The sequence below is a fragment of the Arctopsyche grandis genome, chromosome 8 (assembly GCF_051622035.1).
Source record: "Arctopsyche grandis isolate Sample6627 chromosome 8, ASM5162203v2, whole genome shotgun sequence".
Lineage (NCBI taxonomy): Eukaryota > Metazoa > Arthropoda > Insecta > Trichoptera > Hydropsychidae > Arctopsyche > Arctopsyche grandis.
This window is the reverse complement of record NC_135362.1, coordinates 22,628,075-22,645,941: the sequence shown is the minus strand read 5'-3', so window position 1 is coordinate 22,645,941 and position 17,867 is coordinate 22,628,075. Positions and strand designations below refer to the sequence as shown.

At 36.0% G+C, this 17,867-nt stretch overlaps 3 protein-coding genes across 4 annotated transcripts; 1 reads left to right on the top strand and 2 right to left on the bottom strand.

Moving 5' to 3' along the window:
* Positions 1-3,811: 3,811 nt before the first annotated feature.
* LOC143915680 (N-acetylglucosamine-6-sulfatase-like) lies at positions 3,812-7,898 on the bottom strand. The gene is made up of 9 exons (XM_077436404.1): positions 7,583-7,898; positions 7,445-7,504; positions 7,165-7,371; positions 6,937-7,092; positions 6,686-6,865; positions 4,777-4,978; positions 4,329-4,684; positions 4,139-4,255; positions 3,812-4,054 (listed from the first exon to the last, which is right to left on the bottom strand). Exons 1-9 carry the CDS (start codon positions 7,715-7,717, stop codon positions 3,896-3,898), a joined length of 1,572 nt encoding a protein of 523 aa, XP_077292530.1. The 5' UTR covers positions 7,718-7,898; the 3' UTR covers positions 3,812-3,895.
* Positions 7,899-10,733: 2,835 nt separating this feature from the next.
* Positions 10,734-13,877, top strand: M6 (neuronal membrane glycoprotein M6). 2 transcript variants are annotated; one of them, XM_077436403.1, is made up of 6 exons: positions 10,734-10,861; positions 11,389-11,548; positions 11,622-11,781; positions 11,853-12,003; positions 12,081-12,229; positions 12,310-13,877. In XM_077436403.1, the coding sequence occupies exons 1-6, from the start codon at positions 10,858-10,860 to the stop codon at positions 12,442-12,444; spliced, it is 759 nt and encodes a 252-aa protein (XP_077292529.1). In that variant the 5' UTR covers positions 10,734-10,857; the 3' UTR covers positions 12,445-13,877. The 2 variants fall into 2 exon arrangements, with proteins under 2 accessions (XP_077292529.1, XP_077292528.1); XM_077436402.1 differs by lacking the exon at positions 10,734-10,861 and adding an exon at positions 10,943-11,319.
* Positions 13,877-17,403, bottom strand: SAK (polo like kinase SAK). The gene is made up of 12 exons (XM_077436399.1): positions 17,211-17,403; positions 16,848-17,122; positions 16,636-16,780; positions 16,469-16,561; positions 16,256-16,399; positions 15,966-16,174; positions 15,539-15,891; positions 15,076-15,263; positions 14,753-15,002; positions 14,554-14,675; positions 14,275-14,478; positions 13,877-14,199 (listed from the first exon to the last, which is right to left on the bottom strand). Exons 1-12 carry the CDS (start codon positions 17,304-17,306, stop codon positions 14,029-14,031), a joined length of 2,250 nt encoding a protein of 749 aa, XP_077292525.1. The 5' UTR covers positions 17,307-17,403; the 3' UTR covers positions 13,877-14,028.
* Between the last annotated feature and the right edge of the window lie 464 nt (positions 17,404-17,867).

Sequence of the window (17,867 nt, the reverse complement as noted above, 5' to 3'; positions counted from 1 at the left end):
TTGTACCTAAAAAAAAAGCATATATATTTTTACTATTGGAACAATGGAAAGCGACGGTAGATAAAATAAAAAAAATGCTCTAAATATGAGAACCTCATTTTGTGCACGTAAAAGATAGATCAACTTTCCAAGACTTTTTTCATTCCACACAATATTTACACGAGTTAGATCATACCTGTTGATTTATACACTACATATATTCGCAACCTATAATTTTAAAACATACGAATCATCAACAGAGTAATTTTTCGGCTCATAGAATAATTTGTATGTTTGTTATTTGAAATAAAAATAAATCCATGTTTCCATATGAAAGCTTTCTGATGATGCGAATTTTCATTGCATAACTTTGTATATTCGTACGTATGTTACGTGTCAAACTTTGTATACAAATAATGATGGCAAAAAATAACTTTCTCTCTGATCCGATGATTCGTTATATCCTTTGGGTTATTGAGCTGATCTTTATGGGGAAAACTGACACATCTACATTCTCAAACGGGTCGAAAAGTCCATCTTGAATGTACAATCGTGCTATAATATAAATTTTATCTTAATTGCGATTGATCTGATATCTCGTTACCGTGTTGAATAATTTCAAAATGTGTTATTTAAGCTTTCCCTTTTTTTAGCGTTTCAAATTTGCATTAATTATATACTGGATGTATGTAATTGTCATAAAATACATATGCGACACCTAACACACATGCGATATGAAAAAACCTGTAACGCGAACAGTGAAATTATGAAACGAAAAGCTCATCGATCATTTAGCGATATTGCTAATGTATCTACATTGATCAATGTCATGCTTTGAAAGTGAAAATGTTACTAAAAAAAAGATGAATAAATTAAATCCTTTTCAGTTGTTGCATTCGACGTACATATACTATAATAATATATGTAATAATAAACAGCGCCCCTCTCTAAAATTACTCGCCCGGAAAATCAGACGTCAAATGGGTTGCCAGTAACAAAAATAAAGACCTACCCTAACAACCTAATATTAAATGAATGGGGCCAACCCTAACTTAACCTAACCCTTAAATAAATAAGTGTTGGCTGCTAAGATATTACGATGTGTGGACCATGAGGAGAGTGGGAATGGACAGGAGCGGGGCAACGCGCTATCATCCAACTGTCAAAGATTTCACTGATAGGGGCCAGTGAAAATGTATACCCTATAGGGGATGAAACAAATGAGACGACTGGCATGTTGATGCACGTGTTTTTATTATGGCAGCCGAAGACGGAGTGAGGTAGCAACTCTGAACACGGCCGAGTTGGTCCCAACTCGCAGGAAGGTGACCGAAGTCGACCATGTCATATAGCGAGCCGCCACAACCCAGTGAAGATGTAACTGGTAATGATTTCACTGAAATGTCAAATTTTATTTTTGTTACTGACAACCCGTTTGACGTTTGATTTGCCGGGCGAACACCGATTCTGTCGTGCGAGCTATTTTACAGATGTTAATTTGACATTAAATATCGTTTTGACATTTTTCTTGTAATTTATTTTACTATGGAAAAATACTATCCATATTAAAAATATGAGTAAAGCCCGGACCCAGAAGGGGCCGCGTATTGTTCAAATGTTGTAAATACATTGCTAAAGGTTTGCCGAACCTTTTTTACAAAGGATTTACAACAATGGAACAATGAGCAGCCCCTTGGCTATCCTACCTCTAAATATGAGCCATAATGCCGATTTAGGGTAACCTAAATAATTATTTATATTTAGGTCAAATACTAGACATATCCGGTAGTAAAGAAGAAGAAAAAAAGATACGTATGAAATTAGGATGAAGTGCATTTGGACGAATGAATGTTGTTTTTAAATCAAAAATGCTAATGATGCCTGAAAAAAATATATTCGATCAATGCGTTTTGCCGGTGATGACGTATGGATGTAAAGCTTGAACATTGGACGCCAAGATAATAGGTACACAAAGTAAAATGCATTCAAAGAAGTATGGAACGCTGTATGCTCGGCATAACGAGGAAAGACAGGAAGGGGAATACGTGGGTGAGAAGTATGACAAGGGTAGTGGACATAGTGGATAGTGTAAAGAGATTAAAATGGCAATGGGAGAGCCACGTTGCTAGAAGAATGGACGAAAGGTGAACAAAATAAGTACTAGAATGGCACCCGAGAGAATGCAAATGGGTAAAAGGAAGAACGCAGGGAATATGGGTAGACGAAATTAGGACAATTCATGGGGTAAGATGGATAAAAGATGCGCAAGATAGAGACGAGTGGAAGCGTGTTGGAGAGGCCTGCATCTAGCAGTGCATGGTGAGCGGCTGTAAATGATGTCGATCATGACCAGGGCCACCGAGAGAAATCCCGGGCCCTGGAAAAAAATAATTCCGGCTCCAATGACAAACTAAATAAAAAAAGATCTTATGGATATATTTTAAATACATATGTGAAAAATGGGTCTACCTCACGGGCCCAAATGTGAAACGCCTGAAAACGCAAATATCGGAAGGCAAAGATCGAAAATCGAAACATCAAAAAAAAAGGGTGCATGGTAAACGGTACATACTCACTTAATTTGCGCGAGCAGGATACAACAGGAACAAGAGGAAAAGGGCTTTTCCTCCCGTATTCTGCGCGCGCACATTAATACGGGAGGAAAAGCCTGTTCCTCTTGTTCCTGTTGTATCCTGCTCGCGCAAATTAAGTGAGTGTGTACCGTTTACCATGCACCCTTTTTTTATCTTTCGACTTAAGATCTTTCGATTTTCGATCTTTACCTTCCGATATTTGCGTTTTCGGGCGTTTCACATTCGGGCCCGTCACAGAGACCGGTGAAAAATATATCAGAACTATTAGAAAAATACCTATGTATATGAGCCATTATAATTGAAAGTGGCATCAGTCCACTTTTCTTCATTTCGAGAAATATCTCGCAAAACAAAACAAAACAAAAATATAATGTTTTGCGTTTAATTATATTTAAAAAATACTGCTGGCCTGTAATACGTTTATTCTGCTTTCCCGAAATAGGGGACAAATCGAATTAAAAGACGTGTATAACTATTCATTTTATTATCTTTGTATTAGCTGTAAGTTTCTCTCTGTAATAAAATAAAATAAAATAGCAATTTGTGAATTAAGTCAAACAGAAATAGTGTTTTCGGAACCGAATATTGGACTTCCGCCACTTTAAAATATAACGGCTCATATGTTGGTTGTTATTTTTTTTAATAAATTGAATAAGAAACTGTCATATAACAGACACAGTTTCACTTGGACACAAATAATGCGCGGATTGAAAAATAATACACATTTAAGTATTAAATAACTACATGTATTTTTATGTAGAATAATATAATATATCAATATTAGTCAGCCGGATATCCCGACTCGGGGCCCTACGACTAGTCCAGGCCCTCGAACTTTACCCCGGTCCCCCCCCCCTCTCGTTGACCCTGATCATGGCACATGTCATATTGTATGTATATGAATTTTGATGGATTAAAAATAACGCAACATCAGTAAATATGAGCGATTTTCCTTAATGGTTTTTTTTAGGTTTTATTTTCTACAAATATTGACGACGATGTCGTATTGCACCATTCACATTCGAAAGAAAATTCAGCAATGCGTCAAAATGTCGTGATGCTGTTTAATTTTCGTGGCTGTGTAAATACTTACGAGACCCTATTTCGTGACACCGCTAACCTCACTTTCGTGTCTTTACTTCAAAATTTCACTTCTTCGAGATTGACATCTCATGTAGAGCGAAAATTAGTCGTGATCATTCTTCGTAACGATTGCTCTAATATTTAGAACTCATTTTACCAATTAAAACTTTCATTTGCAACAAATAAAAAGTCAGCTTAGATTTACTACATACATATGTATATATTTTAAGTTAACAACATTAAATCAAGTCATTGTAAATGTTACAGCCCACTCCTTCACAGGTCAGCAGATGTTTGAGAATGTTTTGGTATTTGAATTTAATTGACGGCATCATTTCGCTGATGATATTTCGCATTTGAAATGGGTCGCTCATTAGATCGTACGCCTCTTCAAAGTTCTAAAAAAGTAAATGATTCAATTATCTTCTATTATATATTTATGAATGTATAATCGACAATAAATTTTTTGCCAACTTTAATACCTCCGTATCATTGAATGCACAATACACAAAATTAATCGTTGTATGAAGGTGTCGAACACATCCATATGTATTATTTTTAGAATCTTGACATTTGCAAAAATATTCTGCAGAACATCCCTTAAAAATGAAATCACACATTAATACAAATTTTTGTTACAATTTATTCATATTTGCTAAATGAGAGTCTTACAAATAAATTTGTATCGTTTAAAGAAGGACAACTGCTTGAAGCCGTATTCGATCCTTCACCGTGGTATTCGATTAAAATCTGCCGATCATATCGATCGGGAATTACCACATCGTTGGTTTCAATAGACGGTTCCATCAGTGATCTTTCGGAATTATCGAATATCGGAAGTGGAATCCCATCCATGCTATTGTTTATTTCAACGCCGGCAATTTTTAGAATTGTCGGAGCGAGATCAACGTTGACAATCGGGTCGAATCTGATTACATTCGGATCGATTCCCGGTCCTCGAACTATCAAAGGAACTCTGATGTCAGTCTCGTACGGTTGTCGTTTATCAAAAGGCTGCGAAAATTGTCCTAAAATAATAAAAAAGATTATACATTGCAAATTACACATACATGCAAAATGAAATTACTTCAAATTAATTTATAATAGACATGTGAATTACCCATATGATATCCGTTATCCGATGTGAAAATTATATAAGTATTATCAATCGCATTATACAATTCAAAGCGATTAACAACAGCTTCAACCATGTCGTCCACGGATAGTAGAGTTTGCCACCGAGATCGATACATCTCATCCAACTTTTCTAATGTTTCATTCGGTAACGGAGATGGAGGCATACGCATGATCCAGTGCTTGTCCTGAACAATTTACATCAAAAATTAAAATGAATATACATAATCTGTATGAATCTCTAGTACGTAGCATTCTAGAATTTTCTTCCATTATATGGAGTCCTACTCATATGACTCATTCAATGAAAATTGAGAATCCAAAAATGGCTTCTCAGATATCTTAATATGAAATTATATAGTTATTATCCTTGGCTATATCCTAGTGCATTCCTATTAGGGGCGTTAGGCTTTAACTCATTGGGGTCTCGTCTTCTTATGTTTCTGGGAAAGCACTTTTTAAAGCTGTTATTAAATGAATTTAAGTTTTATACACCTAGTAAATTCAGGGACCTGAGGAATTGTGATTTGTTTTCTCGTCCTGTGGCTCGCACAAATATGTTGGCAACGTCTCCAATATATAGAGCGATATATCTGCTCAACCAGGTTGCTGGTGAAATTGACCTGTCCTTTGAAGAGTATCGCCGTACCCGTACGTCCAGAGTCAAATGGGCTCCACAGAGTATCGCCGTACCCGTACGTTTTGACACGTTCAATCACTCAAAATATTCTACCTCTCTCATTGTTCGACATATTTGCATCTCGTTTTTTTTTCATGTGTAACTGAGGGTTCTCTTTTACTCTTGTGTATATATATTTTTGTATTCGAATAAAGAAACCAAATTTAACAAGGCGTGAAAGCCAGTTAGATTTTGATGACTGAACATGATGACAATTTTTTTTCTAAAGTAATATTTTCCACATGTAAAAACTATAAAATATGTTCCGAACGAATAACATTAAAACGTCTAACTAAATTTATTTCATTTGACCCTCATAAAAATAATTTAGCGTAAAATTAGATTTATATTCGAGAATTTAATCCTGGATGCAAGGCAAAGCCGCCGCCGTGCAATAAATCAATCATATAATCGAGCGAAATATGTCAACTTTACAACTTCCCACAAAATAAGAGTGTTCGCTCAGATTTTTCAAGTCAGTTGATTCCGAAAAAGAAACTCACTCCTGGTACGTTTCTGGTGTTCAAATTAACTCACTACTCAAAAGGTTAATATAAGTTGTGCTGAACTAGTTGAGTGCTTGTGGAGCAACGCTCGTGGTTGATTTTATCAATTAGAAATGTCAATGATTTTTCCATCAAAATATAACAGGTAGTTATTATTATGATTAAGGTTATTATTATTATGATGTTATGATTGTGTGACTGTCCACAGTGACGCGTTAGAGTACTGTTGCGTAGAGGTGGGTGGAGGATCCAAGTAAAAGGCCAAAGTCGTGTCACAGCATTTATTGATGATTAAGGAGATACACGCACTGCCAGTGCTCCGTCCAGAATGTCTTGATATCGCCTAAGTACCGCTTTATAACGAATAGGTCACTCGGGGCATCTTAGACATCCGGTTACTTCCCTATTGTTTAGGCATGTACCCGGATATGTATTCCCACGACACTCAGTCCCACGGTATCGGTCACTTCTGAGAAAGGACCAATAGCGGCCAATTCGGTGACCATTGTTTAGCTTACATGCACTTAGTCTAGAGATAATCCTTGAAACCAATTATAACGGTCAAACAGTCTCTGGGATGCTACTCGGCCTAATCCGATTGTACTTACTCGGCGGTGTACGTAACAGTACTCTGTACATAATTTCACTGTGGCTAATACGTTCAAAAATAAAATAAAATTCAATCAGACTAGCAATATGTGATTACACACCTCTCCAGCAGGGATATTAAAATTGGGCGTTTCTTTTACATGCAAGTCTTCAAATGCATTTCTATGACGCAGTGCAGGAGTAAATGGCGCATGAGGAGCAGGTGGCGCTAACACTATCAGCATCGGATCCAAAAGTCCCATTTTATATTCAGAATCCATGAATTCTAAAGCTTCATTCGTCTAAAAATAGATCCAATTATTACTGTTATACTTTCATCCATTAAATGATAACAATAAATTTGTGTACTGACAATTATGTCTGTTAAATATTCTCCATTTTCATATGAAATTGCATCGCCGTTATGCGACAACGTAAAGTTGTAATATTTCGAATTTCCGATCAGACCTCTCCATTCGTTCCAGCCCAACGGGACATGTAAAGGTCCACCAGCTTTGTTTTTGCCGTACTAATACAGAAAAAAAGCATTGATGAGTTATTCAATCAAATAAAAACAACAAAGTTTATCGTATTTGCATACTTCATTCAGATATTTTCCAGCATAGAATGTTTTGTAGTGAGCGTCTTTCTGCAAAATGGCTGCAAACGTCTTTGGTTCAAAATTTTCTTGCCAATTGTTATCACTACAACCGCCAGACAACGTATTGTTGACCGTTTTATGATTGTGAGGATACATTCCGGTAAGAATAGATGATCGACTCGGACAACATATCGGTGCCGATGTAAACTAAAACAAATAATATTTATTAAAAAATATATATAGACAACAGTATCACGTTTGATGTTTATTAAAAGCATACACTGTTCATAAAGTGGACACCCCTTTTTTGCAGAAGCTTTTCAGTTTTGGTCATTGGAGTCTGAAATCAATATTTAAAGTACAATTAATAAGCAATAAATAAATCATATAATCAACGGATGTAATCATATGTACTCACCATGCCCCCTAAGACTGAATCTTGATCGTCCGTGATTATCAATACAATGTTCGGTTTGTTTGCGGCAAAACATATTTTGAATGATGTAAAAAGACATAATAAGATTGCAAGACTGAAGTAAATGTATGAATTCATGTTGACGTATTATGTGTAAGCTTAAAATATATCGTTATACAAAAATAAAGTTCTAAATAGAATTCTAAAGATTTGACACATTCGATTTTATTGGATGGTTTTGGGCATGAATTCCATTCCAATGAATTCGTTTGCTATTGCTATTCCCAGAGCGAACAATCCGAAGCTTTTCAACACTGACCTGAAATGCGAAACGTTACAGATAAAAATTTCTATAAATAAAATTGACACCGATAAACTGTCACGTAAACATGTTGATAATATTCAATGCATGTGTTATGGAAATAAATCGGTACTTCATAATCTACAAACTTGAAAAAATGGACTTTTACTTCAATAACTTAGTATAAATAGTATAGTATAGCGTTATTTTCATGAAACTATAACGTATATGATATTTGGCTCTACGTTACAAATCGTTAATCTTAGATTCGATTCAAAATTCAGGCAAGTTGTATACTTTGATTTTACTACTATTCGAAAAAATTTGCTGTAGAAAAAGGAAATAAATATTTAAGTGCTTTATTTGAAAGCTCGTGGTAATCAAATTGTATACAGACGAGGTTCTTCACATGGCGTATTAATTAGATTATCTTATTCAAAATCAAATAAATTGTTGTATCAATGACATTTGTACTAAACGGAACCCCGATCTAACATTTATAAAGCTGCCTTTTATAATCATTAAAATGACGATATGTTTTCCGTAATTCAGAAGATCTGGTACAATTACTAATAAGATTGAATGAAGAGGAATAAAAGTGAATGGGATTTTGTTCAGGCTGTGGGAATTGCGGAGACACGTGGTCTCGCGTGACGTTTGGGGGCTTTCGAGTTTCTAAGAAATATTGGTTAGTGACCACTTGAAAGGATCCTTGTAGAGGTCCATGAGCTTGTCGACGGGTCCAGCGGGAGACACCATTTCTCAAAACGATTCGGTTTCAGACGACACGCTCGATACACACGCACGCTAACTCGATAAACTGACAATCAGTGCTGCCAGTTGTAAATAGTTTTTAGTTCTTTTAGAAAGGGCAAACGGGCTATTTCGCATATTGCGATCGCGCACACGACAATCATAGCCACGAAAATCGCGAATACAAAATATCTGGCACGCAAATTCTCGATATTATGATAGTTCGCGAAGTGAATCTCGATGGTTGGAATTTTCGGGTGCCAGATGTTCCGTGATCGAGATTTTAATGAGGTGTGTGAAATCGCTTTGTGCAGAATAATCACCGAACCTTAAGATACCTGTCTTTTTGCAAGCTTTGTTGTGTTTTTATATGATACCTTAGGAAATTTATTTTTACTTGGTCCTATGGGGGATGAACGAATGAGACGACTGGCATGTTAATGCACGTGTTTATTATATGACAGCTGAAGACAGAGTGAGTAGTGGCTCTCCGAACCCAGCCGGGTTGGTCCCCACTCGCAGGAAGGCAACCAAACTCGACCATGTCGTATAAGCGAGCCGCCACAGTCCATTAAGAAATTGTGAGCATCTCAGAAGCCGCAAAGATTTAAAAAAAAATTACTTATCGGGAGAGGAGACACTCGAGTACTTTTAAAAAAACTATATTGAATAGTAATAGGCTAATTGTTATACATATTAAAATTATAAAATCAGATACAAAACATTTAATTTATTCATCATGTATGTATAATAACAAAAACGGTTCGGTGATTACTGGTCACAAAGGACTCGTCACAAAGTCACTAAAATCTCTATAACGGAACATCTGGCAGCCGAAAAGTTTATCATACTAACGAGAACTTGAGTGCCAAATATTGTGTATTCGCGATTTTCATGGCAAAAATTGTCTTTGTGACCACCGCAATGTGACGAATAATCCAATTACCAACAAAAACATGTGCCGTAAGAGAAAAATAATAATAAAAAGCAGCTCCACAAATAAAATACTTTTATAGCAATATTGTAAGATTGTATAATTTGTCAATATATTATTTTGGTTCGGTGATTACTGGTCACAAATTACTTGTCACAAAGTCACTAAAATCTCTATAACGGAACATCTGGCAGCCGAAAAGTCCATCATACTAACGATAACTATCATGGTAACGAGAACTTGAGTGCCAAATATTGTGTATTCGCGATTTTCATGGCAAAAATTGTCTTTGTGACCACCGCAATGTGACGAATAATCCAATTACCAACAAAAACATGTGCCGTAAGAGAAAAATAATAATAAAAAGCAGCTCCACAAATAAAATACTTTTATAGCAATATTGTAAGATTGTATAATTTGTCAATATATTATTTTGGTTCGGTGATTACTGGTCACAAATTACTTGTCACAAAGTCACTAAAATCTCTATAACGGAACATCTGGCAGCCGAAAAGTCCATCATACTAACGATAACTATCATGGTAACGAGAACTTGAGTGCCAAATATTGTGTATTCGCGATTTTCATGACAAAAATTGTCTTTGTGACCACCCCAATGTGAGGAATAGTCCAATTACCATTATTTTATTGGAAAACATTATATACTTATGTAGGTACATATTGTTTTACTTTTTTATTTTTAGTTTTTAATTGTTTCCAAATGTTCGCTATCTGCAAGAAATTGCTTGCTGGGCCACAGGTTGAAAAAGTTGTTGTAAGAAATATGGGGCTTTTCAGAAAAGCTTTAGAAATAAATTTGTTTCTCTAAATGTAACTCGGCAGAAGTTATTGAATAAAATCTTTCTCTTTTATTTCCTTTTCAAATTATTTTGATTGGAAAAGAGAGTGGTGACGTCTTGATGAAGATTTCAAAAGTCAATTTCATTGGTTTATAAAAAAGCTTAAAACTAGTCGCTTTCGAATACATTGGAACACAAACTAGATTTTTTTCTTTTATAATTTCGCCTTTCATACGGAAAGAGTTTATTATAAAGTGTATTCAAATCATGTATAAAAGTAAAAGTAAAATGTCAAAAGAAGTTGTGTTAATGGCTGCGAAAATCGAGCGTTGAAGTCTGTTCGGTGTTTATTGGCCTCGCCCTGACAGGAGCGTGCGAGAAAGTAGGAAAAGTGGGTTTGCACAAGTGACAGTTGCAGTGACAGTGACAGTGACAGTAACAGAAGGCGGCAACACAGGACAGGTGTAGATCTTCCAGTGCACTCCCCAACATGGGTATCTCTCTGCTTCTTTATCTTTCATCTTTATCTTATCTCTTTATCGCCCCACTCCTGATTAAATCAACCACACGATTCTGACTCATTCCTTAGTAATCATTTTGCGTTTACCTCTTATTCAACCCAAACATTCTAACACCGTGTCGTTGTGAATATTCGTCATTGAAATAGGACTTATTAGTAATATGAGTGAATCCATACCGCATAATTTATTGAACAACTCCAACATCTTCATACAAAGTGCTTGAATATTTTCACAATCTATTGGTGGTGTGTATATTTGCCAAAAAATGCAACGACACAGAGGATTAGAGACCAATTTCGACGGTGACTATCCCGTCACGCAACCGCTTAATCAACGAAGGGAAAATAATGACAGACAAATAGTAGATAGATACGGCTCGAGGTATACCATACAAACGATACATAGTGATGTGGGCGGCAATGAAACTTGTGGTAATTTTATACTTAATTTCACCAGTCCAGCTTAACGGTAACATTTCAATTGATTTCTATTGTTTACAGGGGAAGCTTGCCAATCATGTATGACCCGTGTGCCGTATGCGACTCTCATCGCTACCATCATGTGCTGTCTGGGCGTCGGAGTGTTTTGCGCGACCATGTATCGCGGAGCCACTCTTTCCATCCTCATGTTTAAAGAAGTTTTTAAACTCAGTCTCATTTGGTAATTCAACTTGCATTCATTATTACAAAATAATCGCACTCGTCGCTGTCGCATTATCCAAATCGTGTTACAGGATAGAAGCTGTGCAGATGGTGTTCGTAGTTGGCGGGGCTTGTATGGGAGCTCTGGGTTTGATGCTGCTGTGTCTGGGATGCTTGGCCACCGGAGCAACGAGGCACAAAGTGTACCGAGCTTGGAGAGCACGAGTCGGCGGACGCATCTCTTGTGCCGTTGTAAGTTGCCAAACACTTGACAGTCTTTTAAAATACTGAGCTAAATTTTTAACGTGTTGAATGATTTTCAGTTCATGGGAATAACGTATGTCCTCTCTTTGCTTTGGCTCGTACTTCTTTGTTTTCTCGTGATCGTCACATTCGTATTCACCATATTTTGGATGATGTGTTCAAATCCAGATGTACAAGAGAGTAAAACCTGCATTGACTTCAACCAATTCTGTACGTACATTTTATGCAATGTTTAAAACTTTATCATGATAAAATAAGTATTATTTTATAAAGTATGTCTGTTGTAGATTTTATGTTTCCTGCAAACACACCTCAAGAAGACATGAAAGTATGCGAACCTCATGAGGTGAAATCGTTCTGCAAAGACTATGTAGAAAAAGCCGAAGTCATGTTCATTTTGGCGACAGTTTCGTGCTTATTAGTCATTCTCAGTTTGGTTTGTATCTCAATTTGGCACATATTAAAAATCCTATACAACAGATAAACACCGAATAAAGGCAAATGTAATTTTTTTAGATCCACTATCTGATGTGTTTATCAGCAAATTATGCGCACATACGCGATCATGAAAAGTTCCAAGAGCTGCAAGAGATACAGTATCTCGCCGAAATGGACGAGAACAACGTGCACACGTCAAAAGACCGCTTCTAGGATGTGGCCAGGGGAATCCATCATCGCAATATACATATAACGTAATTACACGTATTGAATATGTATGTCTTTGAATGTTCGTATTTCGTGCAACATCGAAACTGTATGTGTATATCAATCAATTAGGTTAGCATATTTGTCAATGACTGTTGTAATTAATAATCGAAATATGCATGTGTGTGTGTGTGTGATCGGCGTTTTGCTTTGATTCTGTCTAATTTTGCGGTGAAATTCATTTCTAAATGTTTAAGTAATGTTTTAGGTGTAACATCATATGAATGTACGTAAATGTTTCATATAAAAATTGCTCTCTTCGTCTGTTCTCTGTTTCCCTATGCTCAAACGTAAACATTGATCAGCGATACTTAGATACGAAAATTCACAAGTATTTTTTCTACAATTGCACAATAAAATTTAAACTGACAAATTATTTTTGTATCTGACATAGATTTATATACCAATGAATAATAGTTCAAATTCGTCTGTTATCGTTTGAAAATACTGGGGATGGACCTCTCTCGTTACACTTATTTCATTTAATACATATCATTCCGAAATTGTGAGGATTCCCCTTGTGTTCATTTTAATGATTTAAGTTATATTAATATTAAGTTCATTTCATGTTTCATCGTAATTCATTTTCTATTCACACCTGTGATAGACTTATGTAGTCTTATATTATTACATTTTATAGTTAGGTCAATTAACTTGTCAAATTTTACAATTGCATTGCATATTATTTATAGCGAAAAAATAAATTTATGACATTTTTAAATGGTGCCAACCAATCGACTGCAGCTCAGTAACACTATATAATTTAATAGTCTAATTTAATACTTATGTATAAGTAAGAGGGTGATTTTTTGTTTGTCGCAATGTATGCAACGTTGATTATCGGTTTTTCTTTGGTTTATATACACGTTTGAATTCAAATATACGTACATATAATATGTATATGTAAGCACAATATTGTATTAATTTATTCGACAATAATTGTTAACAATGAAAGTATTATATTTTTTACTGGATTTATGCAAGCACATTTAAAATATGTATATGTGTGTAGTTTCGTATCTCACGTTTAGTTTAATTGTACTATTCTATAAGAATGCATTCCAAAACATTGAGATTGTTAAACTGTTATGATAAATGTTATGATGTATACACTTTTTTGGTGTTATAATATTATTTTTAGCGTATTATCTTTTTTGATCCCTCCTTTTTATATCGTTTTGAATGTCAAATTGTTTGTTGTAAAATAAAATTTATATATATACATATATTAAGTATACATACATATATATGAAGAATAGCATTAAGTCAAACTAGTATTAAGGTTTTTTTTATTGTATCTGAATTTGAATTATTGTCATTATATTATATATTTACAAATATATAATAAATCCAAGGATTTTATAAATAATTGCACATTGATAAAATTCGTTTCATTGAATATCATTTTCTTTATTTATTAATAGCGCGCTTGATTTACGATAAATATTTTCTTAATATTTTTTACAATTTAATAAAACTTAATATATATGCAAATTTGTCATAAATTTTCAAATAAATAAAATTTCCATTCTATCTTTGTAAATCACCGGCGTATTGTGGATTAAATTTACTACGTAGTGCAGAATTAGTCAGTATATTATTACTACTCGATTTAAAGGGTACATTTCTCTCTCCGAGTGGGTTAAAAGCTCTCAACTGTCCTGCCCCAAACGACAATACGCCACCGAATTCTGCAGTATCCTAAAATAAAAAAGAAAAAGGTTATTAAAATACAAAATAATATATATACCTTTAAGGAATATTATGAAAACTTACAGTTCTTGAAGTAGCACTTCCAGTTGCATTGTAGAAAGAACCAATAGAGCCTCCGTTGGCGAGATTTGGCGTGCATTGTTGAGAAATTCGACTAACGAGCATCGAACTCTGCGGAGCCTTCGGACGTCTGCCAATAACCAGTGGATAGGAATCCTTGGACGCGCCTTCCAACAAAGATTCGACTTCTAAGCACCAGTTCATACACTGCAACATAATTCGAATACAAAATCAAAACACAACTTACCATCGCACATAATTTAACCAATCAAAAATACGAACCTCTTGAAAATGAGTATATATTTGATTTACACACGTTTCTAAATTTTTTACATCTCTATGAGTTTTGCCATTCTGGTCGACAATTTTAACTCCATCGACAGCTGTTACTTTAACGTGTACTCCTGCAATGAACAGATTCAGTTAATTTGGTTATGCTTTAGGTTTATATGCTTAATAAACTAATTAAATATATATTCACCATTATAAAAAAACCCTTCAAAGTCTGTTCTGTTTTCCATGAGATGGCATTTAGCTTCGCTACTGTAAACTGTGATTTTAGGAGTTTTCGCTTTAACCATATCAACAAATCGAGCCGCATACAGATATTTCTTCCAATGCTTTTCTGGCAGGTTGTGATATGTAAAGGTGTCTTGCGGTAATGACGTGTAAGGCGGCAACGGAGATGATACTGGACAACCTTTGCCACCATCTACTGTATAAATAATCACCTAAAATGAACAATAATTTCCTCATTAAAGCCTTCACAGACGCTGTTAGTTTGAGATTTGACTCGATTCTTACTTGCATGCCGTCCTTAGACACGACACACACTTCAGTAATTCTGTCCTCTCGAAGATGACCGCGTTTTTTTATGAAGAGAACTGTCACACTTCCGTTTGCAGATATGGTAAATTTGGCATTTCTGGTTTGATGAGTGGTTTTGGCTAATCTCACAGCGCAAAGAGGGGGTACTCCGATTGACCGTGTTCCTGAAAATTATTTTTATACAACTGTAACAGAATTAACACAAGAGAGTGGCTTTCGTTTTAATTTTAATTTACAGGAATTTCAGACCAACAACGAAAATTGATTTTTACTCATTGGAATATTGTTGATAAAATAAAACGTTTCCTATTATATTAAATTATGTTTTCACCAATATAATTATAATTTCACTACCTCATCCAGTATAAATGTATCAAACAATGAATTGAACTTACTTCCAAAGTCTTTGGATTATACCCGAAGTCAAAATATCACTCACCTGGTATAATATTTTCTTTATTACTAGCATTGCCCAAATTTTCTTGCACGGGTATAGGATTTCTTTCATCGATATTATTGAAACAGTCTTTTTGCTGTGGTTTAGATTTACAATAATTGGCTTCCGACGTTTCCATGTTAGAATCGCAATGATCAAAATGAAGATCGTGTTGGGCTGTGCTTTGTATGTGGCCGTAATCATGCATGTTGCAGTTTGATGGATTATCAGGGGTATATAAGTTCTGTTGGCTACCAGTGATTTCCTTAGGCCTCACTATGGGAGCGTCAAATCTGTCAACACTGTTTACTCTTTGGAGCATTGGTATAAAGGCAGATGTTAATCTGTCTCCAAACCTATTTAAAAAATCATTATTATTTTATTCCATGAACTCATTTTAAAATGTATAGTGTATTAAATCTCGACCAACCTCGTTCGATGGTGTTGAGTAGATTGAGTGGTGTGCAAAGACGTATGGAAACCAGAGTCTTCCCGTTTTGAATTATTAGAACCGAAAGTTGAATACTTGGTAAGAAACGGGTGACAAGCTAGTTGGTTCAAAGGGATCCGTTCTGCTGGATTTTTACGGAGAAGACGATCCAATAAATCTTGAGCTTCTCTAGACAGACCTTGTGGCATCTGAAAAGAAATCAATATTATCTTCAAACTCGACAATACAAAATTTTACTTTTTATTTAAAGACAAGTATTAAAAACTCACATGGTAGTCTGCTTGAATGACACGATTCAGAGTATGTTTTACATGATTGGTATCGAACGGTGGTTTCCCGACGAGTAGCATATACAACAAACAACCCAAACCCCATACGTCCGCTGGAAGACCGTGTTGTGACCTCGAAGCAACCTAAAGTTTGCAGTGTTTATATAAAGCTATTACGATACAAAGCAACAACATTAAAAAGATGATAAAAACCTCAGGTGAAATATAGTTAGGCGTTCCACACATCGTCATATGTTTTTCATTGGGTTCATTGAGTTGTGTCGCTAGTCCGAAATCTGCTATTTTCTGAAAAGAACATGTGAATGATAAGTGTTAGAACGATACGAGCGACTCGTAGTGTAATAATTGTGCGTACAAACCACTCGTTGCTCTTTCGTGACCAATAGATTGTTGACGGACAAATCTCTGTGGAGAATTCGATGAGAGTGGAGATACAAAACGCCATCGACGACTTGGCGTAGAATATTCGCAGAGTCTTCTTCACTCATCCCAATCGCATCTAGTCTGAATTTGAAATTGAATTAGACGTCACATAGGGAGAAAATGTATGGAGAGAAAAGTATGATTTTACCTAAAACGACTAGCCAGTGATCCGTTATGTGCCAGCTCTAATACGAGATAGACGTAATGAGCGTCTTCGAAGAAGGTGTACAGCTCCAGAATGGAGGGATGTTTTAACCGGGAGTGAATGGCGACTTCTTGTCGGACTCGATCGGCCATTCCGGCGCTGTTCATCCGCGCTTTGTCTATCATCTTGATGGCGACGTGAAGTCTTGAACGGCGACATTGCGCTCGGTATACTTGTGCAAAGCCTCCGCTACCTAAAAGTTCCGCAACGTGGTAGTCCTAAAGGAAGAGCGATGACAGTTATAACTCACGTCTAGTTTGAATGTTTTGACAGTTGAAAAGTTTGACGGAGAGTGTAAAGAATAACCTCGATACGATCTCCGATAGAAGTAGCCGTCGAAGGCGAAGGTGAAGGCGAATGAGACGCGATCTGCGGAGCGGCGGCCCGCATTCCATCTGTCATCAGCTAACGTCAAAACCGCTGCCATCAACGAAATCCCGCGAACTCAACGCCTACCGCTCGACCAATCAGCGAACGGCATTTGTATTTCATAAACAGTGGTGCCACCCGATCATTCGACCACCACTATAATAATGGCTTTTATTCTACTGATCAGTATTTTAGTCTATTTTTGTCAGTATGTATTTAAATATGAAAGGTCAGTATTTATATTACATGGTCAGTATTTAAACATAATGTTATAGGACGGGTTAAAGGTTTCGACCGTTTCCCGGCCTATGGAAACTCAGCAGTGGCGGCTCGTGAGAATTCCCAGAGGGGGGCTGCAGCGATTAATCGGGCTGTAGTAGCTCGTTGACCATACCAGTGATCAAATGCACACAAAAATAGCATGCACATGTACTATACTGGGAGGTCTGCAGCCCTGCAGCCCATATGGACGACAAAAATAGCATGCATTTTTACTATTCTGGGAGGGCTGTAGCCCCGCAGCCCACATAGACGAGCCGCCACTGAAACTCAGTTGAGTTTGAAAGAGGATCGTTTATTTTTGTTCAATTGTTA

Excerpts from the sequence above, each read along its gene's own strand:
- LOC143915680 (XM_077436404.1), bottom strand. The coding sequence starts at position 7,717 with ATGAATTCATACATTTACTTCAGTCTTGCAATCTTATTATGTCTTTTT. Across the intron at positions 4,979-6,685 it reads TTAATATCCCTGCTGGAGAG|GACAAGCACTGGATCATGCG; the intron begins GTGTGTAATCAC and ends TAAATTGTTCAG. Across the intron at positions 4,256-4,328 it reads TAAACGATACAAATTTATTT|GGATGTTCTGCAGAATATTT; the intron begins GTAAGACTCTCA and ends TTCATTTTTAAG.
- M6 (XM_077436402.1), top strand. The coding sequence starts at position 11,154 with ATGCAACGACACAGAGGATTAGAGACCAATTTCGACGGTGACTATCCC. Across the intron at positions 11,549-11,621 it reads TTTAAACTCAGTCTCATTTG|GATAGAAGCTGTGCAGATGG; the intron begins GTAATTCAACTT and ends ATCGTGTTACAG. Across the intron at positions 11,782-11,852 it reads GACGCATCTCTTGTGCCGTT|TTCATGGGAATAACGTATGT; the intron begins GTAAGTTGCCAA and ends AATGATTTTCAG.
- SAK (XM_077436399.1), bottom strand. The coding sequence starts at position 17,306 with ATGACAGATGGAATGCGGGCCGCCGCTCCGCAGATCGCGTCTCATTCG. Across the intron at positions 16,400-16,468 it reads CTAACTATATTTCACCTGAG|GTTGCTTCGAGGTCACAACA; the intron begins GTTTTTATCATC and ends TGCAAACTTTAG. Across the intron at positions 14,479-14,553 it reads TATATACTCATTTTCAAGAG|TGTATGAACTGGTGCTTAGA; the intron begins GTTCGTATTTTT and ends ATTATGTTGCAG.